Genomic DNA, 23,175 nt, shown 5'->3' with positions numbered 1-23,175 from the left:
CAGACTTTTGCTCCAGCTCCTCAATTTCAGCCAGAAAATACCTAAAATTGTATAAAAACACACAGACTCATAGTAGAATCCAAAAATGTGAATTTAACACTAAAATCGATGAAAACTTAATAAAAACTAAACAAAACATACTAAAAACTATATGAAAATAATGTCAAAAAGCGTATAAAATATCCGCTCATCACTCCCCAAAACCTTGATGTGAATCAGGGATCACGGTCTGACACTATGCTTGATGACACACCATGCAACCTTACAATCTCCTTGATGTACAACCTTGCCAATTCCTCCATAGAGTAGTGCACTCGGATAGGCAGAAAGTGAGCGCACTTGGTTAAGCGATCCACGATCACCTAAATCGCATCAAATCCCAACCTAGTCCTTGGTAAACCACTCACAAAATCCATGGCAATTCCTTTCCACTTCCACTAAGGAATCTCAAGTGGCTCTAACATTCCTGACGGTCTCTGGTGGTCTATCTTCACTCTCTGACACGTCAGACACTTAGACACAACTGTAGCTGCATCAACCTTCATCCTAGGCCACCAGAACATCTTCTTTAGATCATAGTACATCTTCATAATTCCTGGATGAATAAAAAACCCACTGTTATGAGCTTCTGACAATAACTCTAGTCTCAAACTTCTGACATCCGGCACATAAATTCTCCCTTTATACCTCCACAACCCCTCCTTATCCTTAGTAAACTCTCCATGCCTCTTCTTACCAATTGGTTGAAACATCTTCTAAGGTTCTTGTCTGTCTTGCTGAGCCTTCTGAATTTCTGACTTAAACGTACTCGAAATGCACAATTGGTTCAAATAGGCTTGTCCGTCAGTTTCACCAATATCCAGCTTAAGTTCAGCAAACTTATTTACTAACTCCTCTTCTTTGATCATCATCCAAGCAACAGTCAAAGACTTTCTACTCAAAGCATCTGCTACCACATTAGCCTTCCCAAGGTGATAACTCAGTTTAAAATCATAATCCTTAAGCAGCTCCATCCACCTCCTTTGACGTATATTGAGCTTTTTCTGATCAAAGATATGCTTAAGAATCTTGTGATAAGAAAAGACTCTAAAACTCACTCCGTACAAGTAATGCCTCCAAATCTTCAACGCATACCCAATCGCTGCAAATTCCAAGTCACGAGTTGGGTAATTCACCTCATGTGGTCTCAGCTAACGCGATGCGTAAGCCACCACATTCCGGTGTTGCATCAACACGCAACCTAAACCCTTTAGAGAAGCATCATAGTATACTTCAAATGGTTCATGTAGTGCAGGTAGAATTAAAAGTGGTGCTAAAGTCAACTTTTGTTTCAAAGTCTGAAAGCTCTCCTCACACTCTGCCTTCCACACAAACAGTGTCTCTTTACTTGTTAACTTAGTCATTGGTAGTGTGATTTGTGAGAACTCGTGAATAAAAATTCTGTAATAACCAGCTAACCCTAAAAAGCTTCTAACCTCTGTTACCGTTGTCGGTCTTTCCCATTCCATCACTACCTCTACTTTCGAAGGATCTATGACTATTCCACCTTTACTCACCACGTGACCTAAGAACTTCACTTCCTCCTTCCAGAACTTGCATTTGGACAACTTAGCATACAATTCCCTTTCCTTCAGAACTTGTAGCACAATCCTAAGATATTCTTCATGCTCCTTCGCCGTCTTTGAATAAACTAAGATGTCGTCTATGAAAACCACCACAAATTTGTCCAAAAAGGGATGAAATACTCTGTTCATGTAATCCATGAACACAGCAGGTGCATTCGTCAACCCAAAGGACATCACCGCAAACTCGTAGTGTCCATAGTGCGTCCTAAATGCAGTTTTTGGAATGTCATCCTCCTTTACATGTATCTGATGGTAACCGAATCTCAGATAAATCTTGGAAAACACCTCAGCTCCTTGCAATTGATCCATTAAGTCATGTATCCTCGGCAACAGATACTTGTTTTTCATAGTCACTTTGTTCAGATGTCGGTAATCCACACAAAGTTGCATTCCCCCATCTTTTTTCTTTACCAACAAAACTAGCGCTCCTCACAGAGATACACTTGGTCGAATGAACCTCTTGTTTAGAAGCTCTTCCAACTGAGTCTTAAGTTTAGCCAACTGATCGGAGCCATTCGATATGGCGCAATCGACACTGGTCCGGCTCCCACCACCAATTCAATCGTAAATTCAATTTCCCTTTGATGCGAAAATTCAGGAATATCTTTAGGAAATACTTCAGGAAAATCTCTAACTACCGGAATTTGATCTAACCTCTGTTCATCGCATAATGCATTCATAGCCAACAATATATAACCCTGACACTCCTCTCTGCTACAGTTCACCAACACAAAGTTCAGGTAATAACCCTCAGCTATCACTGCTCCACCTTCCCCTTTCGGAATAAACCGAATTGATCGCTTAAAGTAATCCAATAAAACCCGATTCTTTGACAACCAATCAAACCCAAAAATCATTTCTAATCCAACCATTGGTAAACAAATCAAATCATGAACAAATTCTCTACTCTCAAGCTTGAAAGATGTGCCTACAACCTAACTTTGTCACAATTGCCTGATACGGGGTATGCACGTGCAAATCAAAAGCTAATTCTGAAATTTTCAATCCTAGTTCCTCAACTTTATCAAATGTATTAAAAGAATGCGAAGCTCCAGTATCATATAATGCAACCAATATTTTATCACCAATTAAACCTATACCTCTCATTAAAGGATCCCCCTTATCCGCATCATTTGTGTTCACAGCAAACACCCTTCCTTGGTGTTGATTTCGACCCGCATTCAAGTTCCTCCCATGAGGACAATCCTTCGCCAGATGTCCAGATAATCCACATGTAAAACATCCACCTATACCCAGCTTGCACAAATCATAAGGATGAAAACGCCCACAACTGTTACAAATTAAATCCAGAGATGTTTTACTCTAATTACCTCTTCCTCTCGCCTGGTGGTACTTATCAAAAGTGGACCTCCTAATGTTGTCTTGACCTTGAGGGACATGTCCTCCCCTCTTGAAGTTCTGACCCCACGGCTGAAAGTACTTGCCTTGGCCTCAAGCATTGTTTCTTCCTCGATTATCTCTTGCCAATGTCACTTTCTTAGCACACTCCTCCACCACCCTTGCCTTATTCACAAGCTCATAAAACACCCGTATCTCCAAAGGAGCCACAACACTCATAATGGTTTCCATCAAATCCCTTTGATAGTTTATACACTTCCAACTCTCGTAGGACTCTGGGGCACCTTGACACACCCTAAAAAACCTACAGAGTTCCTCGAACTAACTAGTGTACTTGGCCACAGATAATGAGCCTTGCTTCAGCTGCATAAGATATAACTCCTTGGCTTCTCTCACCGACTCTGGGAAATACTTCCTATAGAACTTCGCTTGAAACACGTCCCAAGGAATCTCTACATTCAGAAGTTGCAGAAACTGGCACTCTCCTTGTCACCAATGTTGTACCTCTCTTAATAGTTTATAGGCCGCAAACTCTATGTATTGGTTAGCCGAAACATGCTGAGCCTGTAGTGCATGCTCCATAGCTCGAAACCAATTGTCCGCTTCAGTGGAGTTGGTTGAACCTCTAAAAGTTGGTGGATGAACCTTGAGAAACGAAGCCAAGGTCATCGGAGCACCTCCCAAGTCATTACCGTCTCCTTCCCCATTTCCATTCTTGTTTTCGTTATCGTTCCCCGCCGGTTTACCCATCCTTTTCCATGGCATGCATGGTTGCCACAGTGTTACCTTGCATAGTATTTGCCAGATTAGTCATAGCTACCATAAACCCAGCATGGTTGTCGGCCGGTTGGTCATTCTCAGTTTCTCCCTGTGTACGAGTACGACCTCATCCGCGAGTAGCCATTAGGGTTCCTGTCTATATCAAATAGTCGATATCAAGGTGAGTAGTCTCAATATCAAAAGCTTAGTGCTTCAATTATCCCAAAAGGCAGTCACAAAAAAGCATGCTATGCATATATCAAGCAGATAACCTAAATAGCATCAAAGAAAAAGACACAGGGTATGCAATGAAGCACAATCGGTCCATCCTTCAGGCTCACGAGGACGAAGCTCTCTGATACCACTAAATATAACACCCTAATTACCCTAAACCTTACCTCATCCCTTAAAGCAAAGGTTAATTAAAGGTCACGACAATTCTAAGGATTATACATTAATATATATAGAAGAAAATAATAAGTCTAGATGCTCGATGAAGAAATAAGCTAAAAAATAGAGTTTCAAAACTGCAAAACTTTCACACGAAGTAACGAACTTAAGGCACAGGATATAGATACAAGATTAGAAAGCATAAATAGATATATGAGTATAATAGTCATAAAGAAGTAGCCTCAGCCGCAGAGTTTAGGCCAAGTAGTTACATAGAGACATACAGAGCTTTGAAAGTAAAACCAACATATACAATATATCTCTCTCAAAGTAAGCCTCTAAGGCAAATATAAATACAAAATTGAGAGTACTTGATGTAGAGCAAAACCGTCCGCTAAGAAATTATTCTCGGTAAAAGAGAAATAACTTCGTTGTAGGTATAGTTCTCAACAAACGAGTAGTGCTCAAATCAAAGTTTGATATTTTCAAATTCAAAACATATAAACCGAGAGTAATGAAATCTCAAGTCGTTCTCCTAGAACTGCAATTGAAGTGTTACTCTCTTGGTTGTGAGGGGGCAAAAAGGGGTTTTGGAATCAAGAAATGAGAGATTAAAAGAACCAAGAAATGAATGAATTAAGAAGTAATCAAAATTGATATTAATGCAAGGAAAAAGGAAAATAAGGTCAAAACTAGTGAAAATGCTAGAAATGCATAAAAAGTCTTTACTTGGGAATGAGGATCCAAGGAATCCTATCATTGCCATAACCACAACTATGTTAATTATGATGAGTCAATCTCGCTTAGTTAACCCCGATCATCGAGGAGCAAGTCAAGGAAGCATAATTGACCTTGATCCATAAGTCCTAGCTAACTTACCAAATTATTGGTAAAAAGCTAGCTTCAATGGACACAAGAGTCAACTAACTACCCAAGAATTACCACTAAATGTTGGACATCATGACTCTAGTGTCCTAGAAACTCAAATCCCAAGCTAAAGTGTGAAAATCTACTCAAAACTCATAATTGGCCTTTTCACAAACAACTTGTGGGCATAAAACCAAAATATAGGAAATTACAAAGAAAAATAAAATCTATAACCAAAATATTCACAAGACCAACTATAAACAAGCAATCAAGCATAGATAAGGCATAAAACATTAAATTCATCAATCAAAACTTCAAGATACCAAAATTGCATATATAAACAAAGTAACTTGAACCATAAGAACATAAAAGCAAAAGTAGTGAAATTAAAGAGGAAATTGAGAATACTTACAAAAGATGAGCAAAATCCAAAATCAAAGTTTGCTATAAAATGCTACAATGAATCCTAATTAAAAATCTTAAGAGAGCTCTCCCTAATCTATACTACTCATATTCCTACTACTATGGAGAAAAATATTAAAATAAAGTCTAAGTCCTAATGCCTTCATATGGCTTCATTTCCCTTTCATATAACACTTCCCATTCAGCATAAAGCATTCAAAAACTGGGCCAAAGGCCCCCCAAAATCGCGGATCACGTATTTCATTAATGAAATCACGTGCAGGGTCTTGTGCGTACACACAGGTGCTTGTGCGCACGCACACGTCAGTGAGTGCTTCTCCTTTATTTTCTTCATGTGTTCTTTCTTGTACATGCTTTCTTCCACTTTTACCTAGCCAATCTTGCCTAAATGACCTGAAAATCACTCACAAAACATATCACGGCATCAAATGACATAAAAGTGGAATTAAAATCACTAATTTAAGCACAAAGACGCATATTTTCACATTTAGGATCAAATTAGGGAGAAATCACAAAAGTATGCTATTTTGGTGTTTAAGTGTAGATTTATGGGATGAAATCCATCCAAATCAAGTTAAAATATCTCATTAAAATACCTGCATTTAGTGTTGCCTCCAAATTTTTTTTTTCAGTTCTCTACTTTGCCATCATGACTTCCAGTATCTCTAATCTTTCCTCCATCTTTTTCAAACTTTCAACCACTCCATTCTGATTGACATCAGCTTTATGTGTATATGAACTAACATATTCATCAAGCCAAACAAAGTATTTGTAATGTGGAGCTATGGTCTGTAACAAATAACACTCTATAGTAACGACAACGAATTTTGAAACAAAACAAATTTAAAGAATGTTTACCTTAAAATAAGAGCAACAAAAAAAAGTCTGTTCGAGTTTCTTGCAATGCTAAATTCAACCAAATGTAAAAAGAAAAAAAATAATACATATATTACAAATGTAAAAAGAAAAAAAAATACAAAAAAGCATAATCGGTTGTTGGAATCCAACCAATTTGGTCGTAATCGAGATGGACTTAATTCATTTTTCTCCAAAAAAAATTTGAGATTTAAATGTTGTTTAATTGTTTTTGGAAAGATATTTTTATTTTGTTTATGAAAATTTTCTTATTAACTAAGGTTACGTACTATATCTAGGCTAAAAAATTTATATATAAAAATAGAATGAGTGGGATATTTTAATATTTTAAATTTTTGTGTTTTTTAAAATGATGGGAGGTACCCAAATCGGATCGAACGATTCGATTTGTGTTTAAAAGATTTTAAAAATTTTGGGTACACAAATCGGATCTTTCGATTTGTGTTTAAAAAATTAAAAAAAATTAGAGTACACAAATCGGACCGTCCGATTTGTGTACTTGTTAAAAATTAGACGGTCCGATTTGTACTCTCTAAATTAAATCATCCCACATTTTAGAAAAGGATCATGCTAGGTAACCAATGACTTTTTTTAACAACATAAAACAACGGATCCTAAAATTAGTCCAATTCAAGTTAGGGGTGTTCAAATCCAAACCGATCCAAATTAAACCGTTCGTCTAATCCAATTCAAACCGAAAACCGATTAAAACCGCACTAATTCAAATTTGATTGGATCTTCTTTTTTTTACAAACCGCTAAATCGGATCAGATTTCAGATCTACTTTTCACAACCGATCTAATCCAATCCAAACCGTACAATGTGTTATAATATTATTATTTTATTATTATATTTAAAATTATACTTATAACATATTTAATTTGTTATATATTTTTATATTTTTCATGTATTATTATTATTTAATAGATGTTTTATATTCAAAATGTAATTTATTTATTTATTTTAACTAACCTATAATTTTATTCCTATTGTTATGTTATCATTGGTTTTTTAAAATATTGTTAAGACTTGCTATGTCATTGTTGGTTATTTGAAATTTGATGTTGAGACTTGTTATATATATTTAATTTTTTTAATTTATAAAACCGCAAATCCAATCCAATCCAAACCGCTTGAAATTGGATCGGATTTTTTTTAAAAAAAAACCATCCAATCCAAACCGCACCGCAAGTAAACATAGTGTTCGGATTAGATGAGTTTTTTACTGAAACCCGATCCAAACCCCACCGCAAACACTCCTAATTCAAGTAAAACATATTACACTTCAAATTACTCACCTAGATCTTAATATTAGAATAACCATCTGCACGCCTAGTAAATTGAACATCCGATATATCCATTGTTCATATTGTTTAATATTTTCATTATTTATCTATACTTTCTCTTTAAAAAAATACCATAATAGATCACAATTCAAAAAAACACCCTTATTAATCCAATAATAAAAATAAAAATGTGCTAAATCTATTGGCTATTAGGCTTAGAAGAGATTTGGTGTACTTTTTAAATATTTTTTTGGTGACTAGGTACTTTTTTTAATATAAAATTATAAACATTATTTTTTACATATAATTTAAAGACTAAAATAAGAGAATTATTTTAATACAAAGAATCATCTTAATAATTCTAGTTTAAAAAACAAAAAAATTATAATCCTCACATCGAAAAATAGCAAAGTAATGTTATACATACACACAAAAAATCAACAATCAAATTAACTACTATGTATTATATATAAATATATATATTATTTAATTTATTTTAATGTATATTTTATATAGACAATTAATTTAATAACTAATTTTTTTGTATACATATGACATGATTAAAAGTTTTGCTTAAAATTTAAAAAAATGAAAAAAAATAAAATATAGAATTGTCGAAGAAATTTGAATAATAAAATTTGAATTTAGTAGGAAGCTAACTTTTTCAATGTCAATATCAATTAATTTTTTCATTTTAAATTTTAAACTAAATTTTAAATTTTGAATTTTATATGCTAAATTTTAATTTTAAAAATTAAATTCTCAAAATTAAATATTTAAAAAATGTTACAATTTAAAAAAAAAAATGACTTACTCCTTCGTAAAAGTTTGGCACTTTGGCTAAATGCCAAAAAAGAGAAGTGATCCAAACACCTTAGGAGGAATTTTGGTAACAAATTGTATCTTCTCCTGAAATGGATTTTTTAATTTTCTTAATTATTTTATTAAGTATAATCTCATTATTTAATATCTTCTGTCACATATTTTTTAAATTAAATTTAAAAATTATATAATAAAAAATTATACCAGACAACACAATTAAAAAAAAACACATAATAAAAAGATGTATTGCCAATTTCCCATATTTGAATTAATTTTGAAAATTGCAAAACGAACGAACTTCCCCGAATCTGCGGTTTTTTCCACAAGCAAAGAATCAAGTCAGCAAAAGCAGGATTTGCCTAAAAATAAGTTCTTTCTTCTCCGATTATTTGATCTTTCTTCTCTTCTCCTTCTTCCACCAGTTCTCCAACAGCATCATCGAGATTTGAGGTATTATCAAATTATCTTCGAAGTTTCTATTTTTCTTTTCAATTTGACTCTCAGTATGCTGTTAGGTAGCAGTTAGAACTTATAAACTTAGAATTATAGAAAACGAAAGAAGAGGTAGGAAACTTTTGAAGCGTTGCAATTGGGAAAGAAAGGGGTTTCCGATCATTTGATGGTTAGTGATTATAATGCACTTTATTGATCACAGTAGAGAATGAATGCATTCATATGAAAATTTATAAATTGTTTTCATAACCCTATCAATGGAGGATCCTGCTGTGTAGTTTTTGAGTGCAGAAGAGAAGTGTGGATTATATCTTAATATTTCCGCAGGCACATGGATGAGTCAAATAAGCATAAGGCCATCAGAGCCAAAGAGATTTCTGAGAAAATGTTTGCTGCAGGTGATGTTTATACTGCAATGAGGTTCGCTCGTATGGCTCGAAATTTGTTTCCTGGTCTTGAGGGTATTGAGCAGATGATAAAAATATTTGGTATATACCTCGCTGCTAAGATTAAAATAAATGGTGAAATTGATTGGTACACTATGCTTGGTGTAGGCACGCAAGACGATGTTGCCACGATGAGGGAATCGTATGTGAGTTTAGCTTCCCTGATTCACTCTGAGAGGAACAAGTTTGTTGGCGCAGATGGGGCCTTTGAACTTGTTTCGCAAGCATGGAGTGTGCTGTCAGATAAGGCTAAGAGGGCAATGATCGATGAGAAGATTAATGCCCCAGCATTCGATGAGGAGGTGAAGGTGGAAACATGTAAACTTGCAACTGAGTGTGAATATATACCATCAGAAGAGGGGGCTAATTGTGATCACAATGTTACCGAGGCTGCCACTTCAATTGCAAAGATTCAGAAGGAGAATTCACCTGCATCAAGATCAAGTACATTTTGGACTATGTGCCGTAGGTGCAAGCTTGTATTCCTGTACCCTAGAGTTAAAGTTAACTGTAGACTTTTGTGTTTTGTTTGCAACAAAGAATTTATGGCAGTTGAACTAGATAGACGGAAGGTTTTATCAGCAAGGAGGCGCTCCAGGGGGTTGCACACTGTCAATCCACAGGCACATGATGTAAGCAACTTCCATGGCAGTACATTACTGAGAAAAACTTGTCAGGGTTCCTCTGCAACTCAAGAAAAAGATGTTCAACAGATGTATCAGAAAGTAAAGCGAAAGCGCAATGAGGAGCAAGTAACAGAGAGGGAAAATGCCTCCCAAGAGGAGCACCCTGTTGCTAAAAGAAGTTACTTTAATCCTTCCAAGATAAGAAGTGCCTTGGAGGATATGAGCTTGACCAGCTGTGATGAGCGAAACTCAAAGGAGCCGGATTTCAAATATAGCGGGATAACCCAAGCTAAAGAGAGCGGCATTGCAAAAGGCATCTACCAGGCGGAGCTTCGTAACCATTTTATGGACATTGCTGTAAATGCGCTTAGTACAAAACTAGCTGCCCTTAATCCGGATACTAATGATAGCCAGAAAGCAAATGAGACGGGCGAAACATTTTTGAGGGAATCTGAAAGTTGTGATCAAGACAATTGTGAGAAGCCAGACGAAAGGACAAGTGGAGTCCAAGCAACCATGCCATCTGCAGGCTCTAATACTATGACTGACATGCTAACAAAATCTTTGGGGAAGATGTCAATAGATTTCCAATTTCCAAATAATGCAGATAAAGAAGTATAGAAGCAGCTAATGGTGACAGTAAAGAATCTAGTCTTTGATTATAGATTTTTAATCATTTGATTTTATGTGCATATATGGCATACTCCAGTTGGAAGTTTCTAATTCTAGTTATTGAATAGCAGACACTTCTAATTCTTTTGCCATTTATATTGGATTCTTGTTACTAAAAATTTGAGTAATCTAATTCATTCGTATATAGAACTTTTTGTAGAAAATTAGAGGTCTACTGTTAAGTGAAGTCACGTTGGTTGTATCTAAAAGAAAACTATTTTTGTCAGGGGATTTACACGTATAACATTTTAAAGATGCTGTAAAGTTAAATAATTCTTTTTCCAGTTTCAAGTGCTAATAATCAATCACTGTTATAACCCCCCCCCCCCCCTTTTTAAAAGAACCAAAAAAAAAAAAAGAAAGAAACCAAGTCATTTAAGCCACTAGAATCAGATAATAATACAAGACTAGAGGATTTGCTTTTGATATATGAAAAGTCAGTAAAAAAAGGTCTTGAATCTCCGGACGTACAAAACATCTGCATCTCAAAACTAGAAACAAATCAAAAGCATCCATAGATAGAGACATTGATAAATTTGTGCTACAAGGTAAATTTAATTTATCACTAGCTACCTATGTTTTATATCTAAAATGGAGACAACAGATCTTCGGAGAGAGATGCATGCATATTTTAAAATTTCACTGAAGATCTCAGTTTGAATTGGACTTCTTTTGGTTGCAATTTTAAGAAGAATAGTGTTATGTATTTAAGCTTTTTTATAAACAGAATCTATTCAAATTAAATAATAAAACCTAAAATAATATTAATCATAATTAATTTTTATTATATTAGACTAACTTGAATAAATTTAGTTAAAAAAAATTTAAATATATAACATTATTCTTTTAAAAATGTCGGTGACCTAAGCTAAAAATGCTTTGAGCTTTGTGGAGACATCTTCGGAAGAGAATCTGATCAGCCGATTGAGGATGGATTTTGGTGAACTTTCTAATTTTATTTAATTTAAAAAATAAAATATAATTTTTCACTATTTATTTTATAAATAAAATAAAAAAATATAAAAAAATATTTAATTATATTTTATTTTTTAAAATAAAAATTTAAAATTTAAAAAATTTAAATTTCTCATTTTAAACCAATCTCATGGCCTAACTCTGACCAAACTATGCCTAAGTTTTTTTTGGTGACTAAACTATGCCTAAGTTGATTTGCTTGATATTTTCGTTATATAGTAAAAAATATAAAAACTAACTTATAATGAATTAATATTAATTAATTTTAAAATTAAAATTTATTATTTCAGATTTTTTGTTATTTATTATTTAAAATTTAAAATAAAAAATTTATAAATTAAAATTTAAAATAAATAAAATAATTTATATAATAAATTAATATTAACTGAAAAAAATTAATTTCCTTAGTATTATTTCAACCAAAATAAATAAGTTGAAGAGAAAAAAAATATCCTCCTTTGAATTTTTCTTTTTAACCTTTAAGATTTGTCAATTCACTAATAAAAAAATATAAATAAACAATAAAAATATTAAATAATATAATAATAAATATATCAAATATTTAATTTACTAAATATATAAATAATTATTTTAATATTAAAATTTAAATAAATAATTTAAATATAATATATTTTTATTTTATTTTAGATAAATTATCTAACAAAATTCTTTAATAATTTATTGGTTGATTATTCATGAAAAGAAAAAAATAAATTCTATGATATCTTTATTATGGTGCTTAAATTGCCTAACATTTCTTTTAAAATAAAAAATAAAATATTTAAAATAAAAAATAAATCATATAAAATTTATTAAATATTATTTATTTATTTATTTTAGTAATTTAAAGTACAAAATAATAGAGACCATAGTATTCACAAAAAAAAAAAATTAGTTATTTAAAAAACCTCTTTTTCGATTCATCACCAGATTAATAAAACAGTGGTGTATTAGTGGATATATGCAACATATATATATAGGACCTCAAACTTCATCCATGGAGACACAATGCAAGCAACATTACATTGTACATACTCTTATTCACAAATTAAACGCAAGACGATAGTGATGATGATGCCCTTCAACTCGCGAAGAGACTCTAAATTCAAAGCTCTTGCCGCTTGGCGCCACTGTTGTCGTGTTTGGCGGGACCCGCACCCTCAGACTCCCCAGGAGCAATGGTAACCACCCTAGGACCCTTGATCTTATCAGGTGACAACTTATCAAGAATCAAAGTAAGCACACCGTTGTCAAGCTTCGCCTTAACAGAATCCAAGTCAACATTCTCCGGCATCCGAAACTGCCTCCAGAACTTTCCATATGACCTCTCAACCCTATGCCAGTGATCTCCCTTCCTTTCTTCCTCCCTCTTGCGCTCTCCGCTCACTCGCAGCACCCTTCCTTCGTCAACCTCGATCTTGATCTCGTCTCTCTTCAGCCCCGGCACGTCCAGCATGATCACGTGTCCCTCCGGAGTCTCCTTCCAGTCCACTCTCGCCGGCGACAGTGCCATCGCTGCTTGCTCGTCCCTGCCGCCTACCCCGAATGGGACTTGCTCCAGCACTCGGAACGGGTCCGGCCAGAGGTCAGATAAGAGAGAGGTGGGAGGATCTATCAAAGGAAGGAGAGAAGCTTTTGTGTTGGAACAACATTGCGCAACAATAAGCAACACCAATGATGCTAGCAGCAACTTGAGTTTTTGTGGCCTCATTTTCGTTGTGCTTGGAATTCAGAATTTGGTCGGACTTGGCAGTGATGATGACTGATGAGTTAAGTGTAATTCTGGTGTCTATATATAGTGTGAAAGGATGTGCTCTAATTTGGTGGTAGAGATATGGAGAATGTTCCATTATGATTCGATAGTATAGGAACGTAAAAGCGAGTGCAAGAGTTTTCCTAAATGTTCCAGAGCCTTCTTGTCTTTTGCATACTACTTTCAACTGTGGAGTATTAATATTAGTTATTAATAAATTTAGTAGTATCCAAAGTCCAAACTTTTAATAAGATATTTTAATTATTAATAAATTTTAATTATTAAATTAATTTTTAATTATTTATTTTTAAATAAATAAGTTTTAGTGTTAAATTTTTATATTAAAGACAAACAAAATTTACTAATAAAAAATTAATATTATAATTTTATCTTTTTTTTAAATTTTTTTATATTTTTTTAATAAAATAACCTGACATAAAAATTTATTTATCAGGATCTTACTCATATATGTCCTAAAGTCATATTTTAAACATATCATAAAAAAAATTACTAAAAAGAGTAATATCTTAAATAAGTTTTCAAAAATTTCATGGTCCGACAAATTTGTCTCCAAAAATATTTAGATTTTCAATTTTTAAGATTGTTAGATATATGCTATATAAATCTCTAAACCAAGTTAAATAAGTTAACACGACATTGTCTTTCTTACGTGAAAATTGTAGATGTAACATATAAGATAAAACAACACGCGTTGCATTGAGATAAATTAATTCCTAAACACGTGACTAAAATGCCAAACGACGCTATTTTTAATGGAGAGATTCGTCTTCCACCTTTATCCTCCACCTTCTAGCTGCTTCTTTTGAGAAGACTAAATTGACATATATTCTATAATTTTAGAGACCTTTCTGATTTATAATAAAATTTTAAGAGACTTATTTGACTTATATATAATTCAGAGAGAAAAGAAAAGATTGATTGGAGAGATATGTTAACATAGCTATTTTAGTTCAATTTGGTTACTGATGGACTACCTGCAATTGCTATCCACTAAAATATAAAGTTATATAACAAGAACGAGATGACCGTGAAGGAGTGTCAAAGCCGAGACAAAAAAAAGTGCAGCACATGCAGGCAGTCAGTTATATCGGACTTCCACACTTTTCTCTACTGCAAATTTTAAAAAGTGAACGAATTATAGTCAAGAGAAGTTTGAAATATTTAAATATTAGTGAATAATGTTAAAATTCATAGAGAAATTTACTTTATACAAGTAAAGTTGAGAGTTGAAACTCTCATTATTCTCTTTCAATTTGTCTACTTTCATATAATGATCATTGTGTTTGGAAATGTAGACAAGAATAAATTTATTTTACTTATTTTTTAATAAAACTCATCATGTGGGAATTGACATTCGTTTTTCGCAGGCATTAATACTACTTTACATATAAGGGAAATAACACAAAGGATATCATTAACACATAGCCAGAGTTTTTACCCATCCATATACATCTTCATCATATTTACATGCATGCAAGTGAAATAACAAACAGAACCAGAGCCTTAAATTACTCACAACATAAATTGTTAAATATACACATAGTCAACAAAGAGAAGGGCAGAGTTGTCAATTTAAACTCAACTGCGGGAAACTATCCTCCAATGATAGATTATAAGATCTTCTAATCCAGGCTTTCTCCTTCTTGATTTGAACAAGTTGAGGGTAAACACACCATGGGAAGCTTAGAAAATGGTCCCTATTCATGCCTTCATTATACAGACCATAGTAATCAGGATGATAAGTAACATAATACCATGCAGAAGCCTTTGCATAGGCATCATCACCGTTGCCATCGTTGAACCACGTTCGAGCCTCTTTCCTTAGAGACCTCACAGCTGCATTAATTGCATCTGAATCCCTCCTTTTGCTGAAAGATTTTGACATTTTCATGATATTCCCGCTCAAGATTTCCGCTTCTGTTTTGATCCCGTAGTAGTCCATCAGATTTCCCAATTTGTAGTCATAGTTGGTTTTGTGAAAGAAAGCATCATCAGCATAATCCTCAAAACCATCAACTTCCATGTCGGGGTCATATGACCGTATAGCCACTTCCCGGGTAAAGGATGTGATCGAGCTGGCACTGGTTGCGATTCCTCGCACTTCCCTGAAAAGCTTTCCTATAATATTCTGCGACTCATAGGGATTTTTATCAGGCTTCTCCATGAAATCTGGATAATCTGTGACATAAAGTTCACGAGGAAGAACAGCTGGAACACCAGTTTTTGGAAAGTCGACCGCTATTGAAAATAACTTTGCTAGCTTGAGGCATGGTTCAGCCATTGCTTTTAAGGGCTCTCGATCAGCAAATACAGTGTGTGCATTGGCAATTATTCCTAGACTGTCATTAACTATGTAGTTTACAAAATACTCCTCAATCTCCTGCACCAAATAATTAAAAGAAAATTGAAATAAAAAGTGAATTGGTACAGAAGAGACTAAGATGAACTCAAAGACCATATGAAAAGTTAAATTGTTTGAGTATTTTGGTCTATCATAAATTCATAACAAATACAAAAGAAAATAGAGATATCTAAGTTATAGAGTTCAAGCTTCGTGGACAAAAAAGAGAAATGTTTCACTGTTTTCAGATGTGATTTGCGATAGAAGAGAATGACTAAAACAGGAGAGACATTTTGGGTGTTTTGAGGCTAGATTTTGGTATTTTTGAACATAACTAATATTTATGAGATTGTTTAACACTTCTGACTTATGAAATGAAACTAGAAAAAAATAAATAAATAAACGACATATATTTTAATTTAGAACGAGTATTGGATTTAGATAATAGAATTGACGTGGATTGTATTTAAGTGACTAAGTGAAGTTGTGTTTACACTTTGAAAAGATAAAGAAAAATGGGAAATTATTTTAAGGGAGATACTCTGACAGAAAGTATAGCTTGGCTCAAGTTGTTATAACATAATCAGTATTGAAGTGAAACCTTGGTTGGATGTGACAACATAATCCATAACAACAGCAGAAATGTTGAAACATGATTAAAGATTATACATAATAGCAACATAAGATCAAAAAACAAAAATAATAACAAATATATCAAAGATAACAATATCTAAAATGATACCTCAATCATGACATTATGATCCAGTTCCGTACTTGGACCAGCAGTGTAGTCCATTGGTTCAATTACTCTTGGCGGAATCAATTCAGGGTCCCAAGAAACAAAGTAGATATCACCATCCAAATCACTTCCAGAACACTCATTTGGATGAGGCCTTATAACAAAAATCAGTTATTGAGGCCCAGAGACAGTTTGAGAGGATGGCCACATGCAAAAGTTTAAAAAATCATTTATGAATGGAAATAACTTCTCAAGCATATTTAAAGAAGATCAACTTTGATGTACCATTCAGATCATGTATAATGTATGATTCAAAACTCACAAGCATTTGACGAACATATCTAAGAGAAATAAAGAACAATATTGATGCCTAAAAGAATATTATTAGCTGCAACTGCATTCCAGGTTTTTCTCTCTTTCATTCTCACTCTGATTTACTTTTTTTTTTTTTCTTTTAACCCCCAAATTGCATTGCACGCAGGTCTTTTTCTCCTTCATTCTTTCTCTCTATTTTTTATTTTAAATGATGTCGTCATTAGAAATAATCTTTTAAGAAATTTATATTATCTAACCTAAATATTGTATATAAGTGAAAACTAAAGTATTAATGGAGAGAAAAATGGAGTATCAAAAATAATTAGAAAGCAGTGGAAGAAACCACCATTGACTGTAAAACTGCAACGTCTATTTGACTGAATGGAGTTCATAGTTGATGTTTTTTTGAAAGAAAAACTAAAAAACAACCATAAAAAAAGAAAAAAAAAAAAAAAGTTACAGCTATACATCTTAAAAGTAACAGAAGCAAGGACAATTTTCAACACGTAAAACTAGCAGTTCATAGTGCAGCTGCCTATACATAATGGTAAAGGCCAAGTAGGTATTAATTATTTCCCCAAACTTGTTTTATGTAAATTTTAGTGACTAAGATGTGGACTGCGCTTAACATATACGTGAGACAGTATCTTCTGAGATAGTGTTTACCATAAATAATAATTGAGATATTAAGAAATATAAGTACCTGCGTCCCTTTCGTGGGAAAACAACACAATCTAACATGTGATGCAAGGCTGGCACATTCACAGCCTTTAAAACACGCACATCTCCCGGGTGCAAACAGGGATTTTTTGCCACTACTACCTTACCATTGACTATGTAAGATTTTGCAGGATCATATGAAGAACTACCAGAAAGACTCCCATGCCTATTGTCAGAGAAATGAACAAACACCTGACCGTATTCTAGGCTTCCAGTTTCATCCAGACAACCCATCATTGCTCGTCCTTTTGGAATCAGAATCCTCGTCTTGAGTCGCAATTCCAAAAGCTTTGATGCCCTGAATGTTTGCAGCATCATTGATAGAAACGGTTCTACATTCGGCTTGTAGCCACAGCTGAGCATCTCCTTCAGAACATTACTGATTTCCCCAGTGTACATCATGTCCAGAGCCTCATGCGCCTTTAATGAATCTGTTAGTATAGTGTTCAGTTGATCAACAGCCTCTTTCTGTTTTTTCTCGAAAGCTTCATCCTTGACGCCAAGAGTGGATAAGAGAGAAATCAACTGACGATTTAGATAACAAGGCTGAAATTTACTACATGCCAAAACATCCAACTTTGAGTTATCTGAATCATACTTCCGCATACTCTTCCTCAGTGATAGCTTTGTTGTCGATGTTGGGTCAACAGCCACAACTCCTTTGTACCCGCCATATCGGATCTGAAAGGCAGATGGAGTGGAACTGTAACCACATTTTTTAGCAACCTTCTTGGCAAATTCAAGAGATATCTTCCCAATTCCATCAGAAAAGACATAGCCATTAAACTCTACATCAGGAATAACTTCAATTTCATGCTTCTTAACAGTTAGTGTTTCAGTAGATGAACCAAAAGATTGCCCCAGCCTAGCAGCATATTTGGCCACATTTCTAATATTACGAAAATCTCCCATCCATTCCCTGATATATGCAGCAGTACATCCAGTTGCTGTAGGAGCAAACATCCAAAGAGAATTTTCCCGCAACTGACTTGATGAGAAAGCTAGAAATTCAAACTTCTTGTCACCAATAGTTATGCCATCTCTAAGGATGGAAAGAAGTCTTGTGTATATTTTAGTCTTCCTGTTCACAGAAGTACGTGGCGACAAATCAGTAGAATACAGTTTTTCTAGCTCTTCATCAACAAATGAAACACGTAGGAAGTTGTCAAGATCCTGATGGAAATGGCGGAGAACACGATTTGAGACATTAATCTCTGGCCCACAAAAATACACTTTGCAAGGTGTAATCTGAACCCTCTTTACATAGACCAAACCAGTATCCAAGGATATCGCAGGTGATCGAGGAGGGTTCCCTAATGCATTGCCAGAAATGTACCTTCTGTACTGATCACTCAGCCACTTTATGGGTTCATAACAGAACTCCTTTGAATAGAACATTTTTTCTAAAGCATGTTCTATAAATTCAAGCTTCATTCTGTATGGATCAACTAAACGGTAAAAGCCATCATCAAGTGATGGACCAGCGAGACTCCCATGCTGAACCAGTGAATTAACTTTGAACAAGATGTCATATGGTATTTGAATGCCTTGTGGAGGAGTAACAATGGGAACAAGGTCCAGATTGCTAGAAAAAGGAACCCCTGTCACTAAAGTGAATTGCCTCTCACTTTCCTCATAATAACCAAAGTTTTCCCTGAAATCTGGAAACTGTTGGTCATATGGAAGCTCTATAACTAAGGCAGATGACTGCCCAATACTGCTGCAAGGTGTGAAATCTGTTGCTCGAATCCATTGGTCATCAGGAACATCTTTATAAAAGTTGAATAACGGATGATCATATATATCTCCTGAAGTAGATTCTTCTTTCTCAAAAATACGGGGAGCACCAAGTAACTGGCATTTGAAGAAAAATTAAAGATGTTCGTCATAAGTCATGTATAGAGCATCCATAGCAACAGCAATTACAAGGTAAAAACATCCCACGAAACGATAAAAGACTGAAAATCAAGAAAATTATTTTGGCTTTCCAAGTCATATCGACATGGTAAATTCTGAAATACATTAAAAAAGAAAAAAGTTCCAATAAGTAATAACACGCTTGAGATCAAATTTAAACCATATGCACATTGTTGTGGATGGTCGAGGGTTTACACCTAGTAATAGATGAAATGATAAGGAAAATAGTTAATGAGCATTGTCAAAAGGATTACTAAAGGCTACTCCCTGTATCATTATATTTAGTTGCTTTCTTGCAAGAAAGCTGGTTTATACCTTTTTTTTTTTTTAAATATAGTTTGACTTATCAGTTCAGGTTCACTTCATTTGAATTTTCAGTGAACAAGGTATCCAACCTATTAACTTCTACAGAAACATCACAGCATTGTTGTCAGGTCTCTTGTGACTTTGATAGAACTATTTTCCTTCAGTTAAAGAAAATCCAGTGCTAAGGAAACTTGCTCAAGTCTAGAACCAAGGTTCAACAAAAGGAAATACCCCAATTCAAACTCGAGCAATGTATTTATTATGGTCCATGGGTAGGAGAGCGACTACAGCAGGTAACTCCTGTTGGAAGTTAAACTTTTCTGTTGGAATTCATTTTCCACTATAATAAAAGTGTTACTTAAATCTGAAGAATAGATTAAAACCAATAATGATAAGGTTTAGATTTAAGAACCTGAATCAGGAGATAATTAGCAGTTTCACCTCTGGGTTGATGCCGCTCAATCTTCCAAATATTCTCATAATAAAGCTCAAGTTTATATTCTGAATTGTTATGGGAAAGAAAGAAATGAAACTTTCTCATTCCATACCCGAAACATAAACGGACATCCATATTTCTCCATAACACAGAGAATCTTTCCTTGGAGAGCTGACAGCCGAAATAAAGCTTCACATTATTCAAACAATGCTGAGAAGATCTTGGCTTTGGCACAATATCTTTTATCATTTCCCGAGCCTTCAGATAGGAGTTGCCAAACCACAACTTTTTTGTAGCTTTAGACAGTATGTGTGAAGCATTGCTTGCAGAGGTAAATTGAATAATCGCAAATGCCCTTGGAACCTTACCTTTGCCTTGCCTTATCTTAACAGCTAATACAGTTCCTTCACCGGTAATTTGTTCCACGTATGTCTTTACAACGTCCACAGTAACATAATATGGGAATCCATACAACTCAATTGTTTTACCCATCCTTCATAACCACTCTTTTGCCTTTCCTGAATAGGAGGAGAACAAAATAAACAAGTAAAACAATTAAAAAGCAGTAACGAAAGGCAACACTAATATGATGCTAGATCTTCTATTTAAACAGTTAATTTAAATTTGTCGTCCAAAATATTACGGTATCAAATGCATTGAATGTTTATTCACATTGTTCTGGTAAACATGGATAGATGACAATTGATCCAGACACTAGAATGCACCTTCCAAGCCAATTTGTTTTCAAGGGAAAACTTTCGCTGCTTTTGACAAATGGGTGTGTTACATGTAAAACAAACCCTTCTTAACATAAACTAACTGATCATATACACAAATTAGTTATAAGACAGCCATGTTTGCAAGAACTTCCCACACTTTTAATGATGAAATTTATCTGAATAACCGAACATCAGTTCAGGCTGCAAGCTTAGGTTTAACCTAATGGATGAGATTCAAAATGCATTTCACAGATTCAGCTCTCATTGCAGTCCACAATGTAAATATAGTTAAAAAAAAGGGAACATTAAAGGTTCAGAAACTTTCTGCATAGCCAAACCAAAACATTCCAAGTATATTCATATTACATAACCTTTCTCAGGTGTCACAGTAACAATAGATATCATTGACATCTTCTGAAAATACATACATCTCTTAAGACTGTAAAGTTAAAATTTAAAATATAAGTATTGTAATGTAACATTTATTAACAAGGCAATATTTTTTTAACAAATCAGAAGTTACATCAATGAATATAATAATATAAAACAACTTTCCTAACTAATTCATTATCAGCTGTTAAGAATATGGATAAGTATCTAGTTTGCACAGCACAATCTATCAAAAAGTTTCAACAATTTCAATGAGTGCACCCTGCAGAAAATGTCAATGATTTCTGGAACTAGTGATACTATCCAAACTTATTCTAAATGGGTTGAATTGTTAATGGAGTTAAGATCATGTTAACAAAATGTCAAAAGTTTCAAACATGCATTATGTTCAGCCAACACAAGAAAAACATAAGCTCTTTAAATTGCTCAGCACTCGAGATGGATATTCCACCAAGTGGTTATGTAAGCGGGATAGAGGATATTTACCAAAATATAGTATACTGTTGTCAAAATATGTAACATGTGCACTGAAACAAATGCAACTGAAAAGAGAAGAAGAAAATAAAAATAATGTCTACCTTTGAATGTAACAAGTAAGCCAGATCCTAAAATTTCAGAAAATATTCAAGTGCACAATACAAAATCATGACTCTCTTAAGATCCAATGGGCAGTCAATAAGTGCAAATGAATAAATATCAAAATTGAAGGGTGAATAAATAAAATAAAAAGAAAATACAGCTGAAGCTCAAGAACAACCTTTTTTATATAGAAAAAGTTGTAAAAAACTCACTGGCTCATGAATAAATGCAAATAACATAAATAAATAATTGTCTTGATTAAAATTATTGAAGAAACAGACATGAACATGGCTTAAATGGCTTCGAGATATCTATGAAATTAGGATGCATGCTTTTGGTTTTTAGACAAAAAATCATCTTGTTTACTGAAAAAATTACTTTCCACATTTTTGTATAGATTTTATGAAACAATCAAAATGGTATAAAAATATTTAGCGTTTGTTCAAAAAGTTAAGCAGAAAACCTTCTAAATAAAATTTGTCCTCAGCTATTCTCAACTGTATTAAAAAAGTAAGTTGTAAAATACTAAAATCAATTATTTTTTCCCAAAATCAGAAGCATTTGCATCCATTGTGCGACCTGATTTCTCAAAATAAGCACATTACTAGAATCTAGAGCCTTTGTTTTCGTTTACGATATGAATAAACAGCAATTTGCACCAAGGAATTTGATTTAAAAAAAAAGTGTTAAAAGTTTTTTCTGCCCAACATAAGATTAAAAATAAAATAAAATAATAAAAATTAACTGTCAAGGAATTCACACTAAGGAACCCCAAAAATGGCTGCAAAATCATTTTGGTTAACTCGTAACGACTTCGAGCTTTCCTTAGTAAAAAAAAAGGATAACTTGGTCATAAATATGGAACAAAATAACAGAAAACCGAACCTCTAACCAAATAGTGATGAACTTGCGTGAATTTGAGGTAAAAAATTGAGCATTTCCTGCTTAAAGAAATTGGAACACCACGAGTTATGGACCGAAAAAATAAAAAGACTCTTCCTTACAGTTACAGCAACCAAAGATGGCACTTATATTCTACAATGCATCAAAGTCCAACGACCAAAGAGTAACAACAAAACCAATCAATGTTGGAAGAAGAGTAAAGCAATGCAGAAGTTATAGTGAAAATGAGCATGAGGATACGATTGAAGAGCATGATCATGATCAGGCACAAAGAAAGAGAAGAGACAAGAGAGTAAAGTATCAGAGAGACTGACCCAAGGATCCTCACTCGTCAATGCCAAGTCAACACGAAAAGTTTGCGTTCCAAATTCCGATATATTATGATTTTTTGACTCGGCTAAGGAAGGGATTTTTTTTTTTGAGTAAATATTTAAATTGGGTCCTAAGTTTGCAGTAG

At 33.8% G+C, this 23,175-nt stretch overlaps 4 protein-coding genes across 7 annotated transcripts; 1 reads left to right on the top strand and 3 right to left on the bottom strand.

Annotated features, from left to right (window-relative positions):
• Positions 1 to 437: 437 nt before the first annotated feature.
• Positions 438 to 1,013, bottom strand: LOC112709267 (uncharacterized). Its single transcript, XM_025761160.1, has 2 exons — positions 809 to 1,013; positions 438 to 595 (listed from the first exon to the last, which is right to left on the bottom strand). Exons 1-2 carry the CDS (start codon positions 1,011 to 1,013, stop codon positions 438 to 440), a joined length of 363 nt encoding a protein of 120 aa, XP_025616945.1.
• Positions 1,014 to 8,678: 7,665 nt separating this feature from the next.
• Positions 8,679 to 10,768, top strand: LOC112711122 (uncharacterized). Its single transcript, XM_025763692.3, has 3 exons — positions 8,679 to 8,857; positions 9,188 to 9,321; positions 9,415 to 10,768. Exons 2-3 carry the CDS (start codon positions 9,192 to 9,194, stop codon positions 10,551 to 10,553), a joined length of 1,269 nt encoding a protein of 422 aa, XP_025619477.2. The 5' UTR covers positions 8,679 to 8,857; positions 9,188 to 9,191; the 3' UTR covers positions 10,554 to 10,768.
• A 1,702-nt stretch (positions 10,769 to 12,470) lies between these two features.
• LOC112711121 (22.0 kDa class IV heat shock protein) lies at positions 12,471 to 13,411 on the bottom strand. Its single transcript, XM_025763690.3, has one exon. The coding sequence runs from the start codon at positions 13,288 to 13,290 to the stop codon at positions 12,685 to 12,687; it is 606 nt and encodes a 201-aa protein (XP_025619475.1). The 5' UTR covers positions 13,291 to 13,411; the 3' UTR covers positions 12,471 to 12,684.
• Positions 13,412 to 14,741: 1,330 nt separating this feature from the next.
• Positions 14,742 to 23,170, bottom strand: LOC112711119 (RNA-dependent RNA polymerase 1). 4 transcript variants are annotated; one of them, XM_025763686.3, is made up of 6 exons: positions 23,033 to 23,162; positions 22,701 to 22,756; positions 20,104 to 20,645; positions 17,452 to 19,322; positions 16,437 to 16,587; positions 14,742 to 15,733 (listed from the first exon to the last, which is right to left on the bottom strand). In XM_025763686.3, exons 3-6 carry the CDS (start codon positions 20,617 to 20,619, stop codon positions 14,921 to 14,923), a joined length of 3,351 nt encoding a protein of 1,116 aa, XP_025619471.1. In that variant the 5' UTR covers positions 20,620 to 20,645; positions 22,701 to 22,756; positions 23,033 to 23,162; the 3' UTR covers positions 14,742 to 14,920. The 4 variants fall into 4 exon arrangements, with proteins under 4 accessions (XP_025619471.1, XP_025619472.1, XP_025619470.1 ...); XM_025763687.3 differs by lacking the exon at positions 22,701 to 22,756 and having other exon boundaries at positions 23,033 to 23,170; XM_025763685.3 differs by lacking the exon at positions 23,033 to 23,162 and having other exon boundaries at positions 22,701 to 23,004.
• Between the last annotated feature and the right edge of the window lie 5 nt (positions 23,171 to 23,175).

This window comes from Arachis hypogaea, chromosome 9 (assembly GCF_003086295.3).
Source record: "Arachis hypogaea cultivar Tifrunner chromosome 9, arahy.Tifrunner.gnm2.J5K5, whole genome shotgun sequence".
In the NCBI taxonomy this organism is placed as follows: domain Eukaryota; kingdom Viridiplantae; phylum Streptophyta; class Magnoliopsida; order Fabales; family Fabaceae; genus Arachis; species Arachis hypogaea.
This window is presented reverse-complemented; position numbering and strand designations above follow the sequence as displayed.